At 51.4% G+C, this 7,576-nt stretch overlaps 1 protein-coding gene across 1 annotated transcript in view; it reads left to right on the top strand.

Annotated features, from left to right (window-relative positions):
• Positions 1–7,576, top strand: part of Rasgrp4 (RAS guanyl releasing protein 4) — an 18,657-nt gene that overhangs the window by 3,674 nt on the left and 7,407 nt on the right. Inside the window, exons 3-9 of the mRNA XM_005361316.2 lie at positions 272–393; positions 510–562; positions 1,416–1,547; positions 1,665–1,818; positions 3,661–3,834; positions 5,749–5,865; positions 6,672–6,947. Of these exons, the coding sequence (XP_005361373.1) occupies positions 272–393; positions 510–562; positions 1,416–1,547; positions 1,665–1,818; positions 3,661–3,834; positions 5,749–5,865; positions 6,672–6,947 (1,028 nt within the window). The remainder of the gene's footprint in view (positions 1–271; positions 394–509; positions 563–1,415; positions 1,548–1,664; positions 1,819–3,660; positions 3,835–5,748; positions 5,866–6,671; positions 6,948–7,576) is intronic.

The following is a 7,576-nucleotide window of genomic DNA, read 5'->3' as shown; positions in this document are numbered from 1 at the left end:
AAGGGTGTTACATAGAGAAACCCTGTCTCAAAAAGAAAAAGAAAAAAAAAGTTCAAGGAAAACAGCTTGAGATGATTGAAGGCCAGGAACCAAACTCATCCCGTCCCGTGCACCTGACAGATGAGGACACTGAGGAAATCATATTGCTTGCTCAGGTTCCTGCAGGGCAACACAGGTAGGACCAGCCCCTGCAGCAGCCTGTGCACCCAGGCTGGAAGCTATCGGTCTGTTGCCCAGGGCCCAGGCTAACTAACTCTCCTCCCTCCTCCAGACTCTACTGGCAGCCTGCGCCGCGGGGACCACATTCTCAAGATGGTGCTTACGATGCACAGCTGGGTGCTGCCATCCTCAGACTTCGCAACCCGGCTGCTGACCTCATATCCTCCCAGAACGGTGATCTCCATCTAGAGGGTTAAGGGTAGACTCCTAAACTCCTAGGAGAAGGGAGTGGGGAGTGGGAAAATGGGGGTGCTGCAAAACAGCCTTGACTAGAACTCAGGTACCGGAAGGCTGCCAAAGATGCACAGGAGCTAAGACAGCTACAGATTTGTTACCTGGTCAGGTAGGGCTGGGCCAAGACCACTCCCTTCCTATAAAACACCTCTCCAAGATCCCCCAACCCAATCCACCCCCCACATACACTCAGCCCCATTTTCTAAAATCCCACGCTAAGAGTCCGTGTGATAACTCATGCCTGTAATCCTGGCATGAGATAGCCTGAGGTAAAGGTTCTCCTCAAGTTCAAGGATAGCCTGGGCTATAGAGTAAGGTCCCATCTCAAAAATAAAAAAGTTACAAAAAACTCCCTTGCTAAGGCACCATTGACTGTGGCTGGATGGCTCGGCAACGTGAGGAAGGGCACTAGCTGCTCTTTCAAAGACCTGGATTCAGTTCCCAGCACCCACATGGTGGCTGACTGTCTTCTGACCTCCATGGCACCGGGCACACACATGGTACACATACGTCCTTTGTAGGCAAAACACTTGTACATACAAAATGAAAATAAATATTTTAAGAAAGTTTAAAAACCACCCCTAACCTAGTTCCTGAGACCACTGCCCCCTGCTCCTTAGAACACCAGTTCTTGGAGACCCGACCCAGATCCCATAGACTCTCCTTGGTGATGCCTCATTTCCCACATACTCCTAAGACTTCATCGCCTTGACTCCCCAAATCTCACCCCTACCCAGTTCCTGGCTCCCCTACTGCCTGGCTACCCAGTTGTCTCAAGAGATCCCTGTCCTGTTTTAAGAACCCGCTCCCCCAAGACCTCTGAATCACCCTTCTGATTCTGACTCCAGAAACCATAGACATGGAAATGCCCTTAGTTCCCTACATGTAGAATTCCTTAGCCTCAAGCCCCTTAGCCTTACAGAGCCCCTCTTCACCCACCTCCCGTCTCTGGCCCCTTCCAGGTACTGGCTGACCCATGACCCTGAGGCGGTGCGCCAGGAGCCCCATCTAGAAGAAGTCATAGATCGGTTTTGGGCCACGGTAGCTCAGGAAGGCAACTTGACCCAAAGAAGTCTAGGAGATGCCTCCAACCTGTGAGCCAGCCCTCCCCTTCTTCCCTGCCCTCACCCTATCCTGTTCACACCCTCTATGCCCCCTGCAAGCCTTCAACTCTTGAGCCACTCCAATAACCTGTCCTTCTTGACCTCCAGACTAAGTCCCAGAGGGCCTGGCCCCCCACCTCCCATGAGCAGCCCAGGCCTGGGCAAGAAGCGCAAAGTGTCCTTGCTGTTTGATCACTTGGAGACAGAGGAGCTGGCTCAACACCTCACTTACCTCGAGTTCCGGGCCTTCCAGGCCATTACAGTGAGAATGTCTTTCCCAGTGTGCCCCTAGGCAGCAAACAGAATAGGGGTAGGGGGGTGGGGGGGTGTGCTCTTGGAGGAGGCATCCGTATGGGGTTGTAGGTCTTACTATTATTGCTATTCCTGTGACTGTGTTAACAGTGCTGGTGACTGAACCCAGGGTCTCACCTACGTTAGGCAAGCTCTCTAACACCGAGCTACATCCCCAGCCCAGACTGTAAACTCTTTTTTTGAAACAGGACCTCACCTTGTAACTTGGACTGGCTTGGAACTCATTTTGTAGACCAGGTTGCCTTGAACTCACAGAGATCCACCTGCCTCTTCCTCCCGAGTGCTGGGGCTAAAGGTGTGCTCCCGCACTCCGGGCCAGCGCTCTTAAGCAGTCTACCCTGGCAGCTGGAGGGTCTGAGACAATGGGTTGAGCTGGTTGGGTGCTAAAGCCTTGAGTTCAAATCCCATCCCCTTCTCCCTTCCTTCTAGACATTTTTATTTACATGTTTATTACTTGTGTGTGTGTATGTGAGAGAGACATGGTCTTCTTTTTCTGCCGCCATGGGTGTCCCAGGAAAGCAGCTCAGGCCCTTTTATCCACGGTGTCACTTTAGCGGCCCTTTCTTTTCCACTCATTGTTACTCCCTGTCTGCCCTGTTGTTCGAATGGGAATCTCATGGCCTCCCTCTATGGAACCAAGGATGACTTTTGATCTTTGGTCCACTCCCTCCATCTCTCGGGTGCTAGCATCCCAGACAGATGTGTGCCAACACAGCGGTTTCTGCAGGGACGCAGATCAGGCCCAGGGCTTTGTGCAGGCACACTAGGCAAGCTTTCGACCAAGGGCCCATGTCCCCAGCCCGCCTCAGCTCCTGTTGACCTCGCTAGCTTTGAACTAGTTTCTCCATCTCTCGGGTACCCATTCATACAAGGCAGAGACCACACCGCTTCACGGAGAGGAGAAAGAGTGAAATTATGTAGAAGTGCTGGTTGTACTGTGGTGTGGTGGTGCAGGCCTAAATTGCGTGGCTGACGCAGGAGGATGTGAAACTCAGGGCCAGCTTGGCCTCCATGGGACCCTATCATTGCTTCCTGCAATAGAATCACATAGTTGAGTGCTCAAAGGATTTTCTCAGTTATTCATGTATTCCCTAAGCATTTCAACTTACCATACCTCGGTTCCCCTGTACATAAAGGTAAAAATTAAAATGGAGTTGAGTGGTCGTGGCTCACACTTTTAATCTCAGCATTTGAATGGGAGGCAGAAGCAGGCAGATCTCTGTGAGTTTGAGGCCAGCCTGGTCTACAGAGCAAGTTCCAGGACAGTCAGGGCAACATAGAGACCCCCGCCCCCAAAAAAATCAGGCAGGATATTAAGAGTTCCTATACCAGAGACCAGTGCATGGTTAGAGTAAATGCTACCTTTGAAATTGTTGTGTTTCCCTTCCCTAAAGGCAATCGCGTGTGCTTCTGGGTTGAAATGTAGCAGCTGCTAACATCTAGATGTTGTTTTGAAGGAAAATGGGGATCTGATTCCTTTAGGGGACAGATTTCCGGATTTTGTGAGAGTGTGTGTGTGTGTGTGTGTGGTGGACACAAGTGTGGAATGTACGTATTATTGAGCAGATCAAGTAGAAGCCGCTTTCACGTCCTCTTGCCCATGCCTCCCTGTGCTGAGCATGCCCCGGTCAGACACATAATGATGTGCACAGACAAAAGCAGGACTAGGTGGTGTCCGGGACCAACAGTAGCCCGGTGGGAGACATAGACTATGTTAGGATGGTAGAGGCTGGCACTGCCAGGAAGGTGGCATGTGAGCTCTAGCACCCGCCCTGACCCATCTTGTCCTCAGCCCCAAGACCTGCGGGGCTATGTTTTGCAGGGCTCGGTGAGGGGTTGTCCCGCTCTGGAAGGTTCTGTGGGTCTGAGCAACAGTGTGTCCCGCTGGGTACAGGTCATGGTACTGAGCCGTCCCGGGGCTGCACAACGGGCCCAGGTACTGGACAAATTCATTCATGTGGCACAGGTAAGCCCATCTGAATGCCCAGTCTTTCCGCCTTTTTTTTTTTTTTTTGAGATAGGGTCTTTCTGTTTAGCCCTGGATGTCCTAGAACTTGCTATGTAGACCAGGATGGTCTCTAATTTAAAGAGATCTGCCTACCAAATACTGAGATTAAAGTATGTGCCACCACAGCTGGCATCCAGGACTGTATACTAACTAGATTTGGGACAGCTACGTGGCTTCCATATTGTGACTGACTAAGGCTTTTTTTTTCCTTCTTCTTCTTCTTCTTCTTCTTCTTCTTCTTCTTCTTCTTCTTCTTCTTCTTCTTCTTCTTCTTCTTCTTCTTCTTCTCCTTCAATATTTATTTAATTATTTTGACTTTTTGAGACAGAGTTTCTCTGTGTAGCCCTGGCTGTCCTGGAACTAGCTCTGTAGACGAGGCTGGCCACAGATCAATATTTATTTTTTAATTATTTTAAATTGTGTGCACACACACCTCTTTAGAGGCCAGTGACACTGGAATTACAGGAGGCGGTTGTGAGCTGCCCAGTATGGCTGCTGGGAACAGAGCTCAGGTCCCCTTGCGAGAGCAGTATGTGCTCGTAGGCATGGAGCCATCTCTCCAGCCCATGACTCCAGCCCATCCTCCGCTGGCATGATTCATCTCCCTCACCCACCATACCTACCACACAGTACCCTGGCATCATCCGAGTCCATACTCCTCTGTGACCTTGATAGCACAGAGTCAAACCATACTTGGCCCCACCGTTGGCTCTATAGTTAGAAATTAGCACTATTTCCCAGGCCCAAAGTCAAATTCCACATATCATATCTCCCCCCACCCCTTCTGTGTCTTCAACTTTGTATCTCCAGTCCTTAGCCCCCCTGGGTGTCTTCCGACAGTGACTGTATCACTTTTAGTGATACTTAGATACAAAGATACAAAGAGACGGAGTCCAGTCTCTCTGGCCCTGACCCCTTGAGTCAGCCTCTCCTCCCTTCTGGGAAAAGGGAAGCCCTGTGGTCTGACCTCTTTGAATATCTCCAAAGCAGACCACGCCCTTCCTGAGGAGCCTTCCAACACTTTGCTTCCTCTTGCTTGGCTATTTCTGTTAGTACGGGGGGATTGAACCCAGGGCGTCCTGCACCCTTAAATAAGTCCTTTACCATTGAGCCACATCCCCAGTCCTTCATTGGGCAATTCTATGTGCAGGGGCTCTACCACTGAGACATACTGCCAGCACCTTACTGGGAAATTCTAGGCAGGGGCTCTATCACTGAGCCACACCCTAGCCCCTCACTGGGGGAGGGTCTAGGCAGGGGCTCTACCACTGAGCTATGTCCCTAGCTCCTCACTAGGGGATTCTAGGCAGGGCTTTACTACTGAGCCACACCCCCAGCTCCCTAGTGGAGGATTCTAGGCAAGGGCTTTACCACTGAGCTATATCTTGCTATCTTGCTCGGCTCATTAGACCTGGAAGCAGGTCTGGCATCAGCCTGAGCTTCTTGGCCTGAGCATCTTCTATTTGGTCCTGCCTCGCCTGTCTCCAAAGTGACCTTCAAGCTTTGAGTAGGGAAGGAGAAAGGATTCTCCTGATACCCTGTGAACCTCACGCTCATCCCACATCTATGTCACAGTTAATTTATTCCATTCTACCAGTCATGACTGCGTGACTGGCTTGTGTATTGTTTGACCCCGTCCCCAGAAGCCCGACGCCTGATATACTTCTGAATTCTCTACAGCTGGTCCACCTACACCTGTCTGTTCTCCGAATCTGTCTAACCCTAAATACATGCCTGGCACCTTGCCAGCCCGACCCACTCATCTGCTCACACCTGGTGCGCACTCACATATGACTGACCCCCCCCCCGTCTGCGCCCCACCCTACGGCTGTTCTGCGGTACCTCCCACCTCTGTCATTACCTCCCTTCTAGAGGCTTCACCAGCTACAGAATTTCAACACACTGATGGCAGTCACAGGTGGCCTGTGTCATAGTTCCATCTCCAGGCTGAAGGACTCCCACACCCACCTGAGCCCCGATAGCACTAAGGTAACCCCCTCGACTCCCCAAAGTCCTGAACCTTCACATACTGCTCTATACTGCTCTGTAACTGCTGTCAGCTCTCCCAGGGCTCTGGAGCCATCGTCGGACCTTTAAACTCCAAATTCCATAGACCTCCCCGCCCCCACCCCAGCTATCCCTATTCTTTCTTCCTGGGCCACCTATGTACGGAGCAATGAACTGGCCCCTCACTAGTGGAGGAGCAGCCCCTGTCGGTCTTGCTTCTCCACCTGTAGGACGGTGGAGCAGCCAACTCGCAAGACTACCGTTTGTAGCCGGGCAGTGATGGCACTTGCCTTTAATCCCAGCACTTGGGAGGCAGAGGCAGGTGGATTTCTGTGAGTTTGAGGCCAGCCTGATCTGCAACAGGTTCCAAAACTACAGAGAAACCCTGTCTTGAAAAACCAAAAAAAAAAAAAGACTGCCAGCATGGCTAAAGACTGGTGATTTGGCTGGGCGGTGGTGTCGCACGCCTTTAATCCCAGCACTCAGGAGGCAGAGGCAGGCGGATCTCTGGGAGTTCGAGGCCAGCCTGGTCTACAGAGCTAGTTCCAGGACAGGCTCCAAAGCTACAGAGAAACTCTATCTCGAAAAACCAAAAAAAAAAAAAACCAAAACTGGTGATTTAATAGCCCTGGCCATTTCACATCCATAAAGTAGGAATCAGGGCTCTGCACCAGGCTTGCTTTCTCTTGTGTTTCCTCTTCTCCTTTTCTGGAGAGGATTAAGGGAACCCCCTGTGAGGGGCATGCTCAAGAGAGATATTCTTATTCTAGAAAGCCCTTTCTACACAGGCCCTGCTGGAGCTGACAGAACTCCTCGCCTCCCAAAACAACTATGCCTGCTACCGCCGCACCTGGGCCAGCTGTACTGGCTTCCGGCTGCCCATACTGGGTGTACACCTTAAGGACCTGGTGTCCCTGTATGAGGCCCATCCAGACAGGTTGCCGGATGGTCACGTGTACCTCCCCAAGCTGAACAGCCTCTACCTACGGCTGCAGGAGCTGGCGACACTCCAGGGACAGCATCCCCCCTGCAGTGCCAATGAGGACCTGCTGCACCTGCTGACGGTGAACTAGGGGCCCTGTGTCACCTGAGCTCCCTGGAGACCACAGGGGACCAATAATTAGAGTCCTGGGTTACTAGGGGCCTGGAGGACCGGATAGATAGTTAGGGAATGAAAGACTTTGGTTTGCTTTGGATTTTGCTGTACTGGAAATGAAATTAGGACCTCACTTATAATATGTGAGCACTTGGCTGTGGAGCCAGAGCCCCTCACTGGGGATTCTAGGCAGGGGCTCTACCACTGAGCCATACCCCAGCCCCTCACTGGGGGATTCTAGGCAGGTTCTCTACCACTGAGCCATACCCCCTGCATGATGAGTTCTAGGAAAGTTTTCCACCACCAAACTACATCCCTCTTGTATTTATTTTAAGGTCAGGTCTCACAGTGTCGCTCAGGCCAGGGAACTCAGTGTGTGAACCAGGCAGCTGTCCTCTTGTTGGACTCTCCAAGTACAGTGATTACAGCTGTGTAGTAGGAAGCCCAGCTGTGGAACTCATAAAGCCACAGCTTCTAGGAGTCTAGCTAGCTGTGTGACTTCGGGCAGGTCACATCACTGTGAACACTTCGTTACTTGTAAAACAAGGACAACACTAGGACCCTCTTCCGAGTGTGGCTAAGAAGAAACAATAAATG

This window comes from Microtus ochrogaster, linkage group LG4 (genome assembly GCF_000317375.1).
Source record: "Microtus ochrogaster isolate Prairie Vole_2 linkage group LG4, MicOch1.0, whole genome shotgun sequence".
NCBI classification, from domain to species: Eukaryota; Metazoa; Chordata; class Mammalia; order Rodentia; family Cricetidae; genus Microtus; species Microtus ochrogaster.
This window is presented reverse-complemented; position numbering and strand designations above follow the sequence as displayed.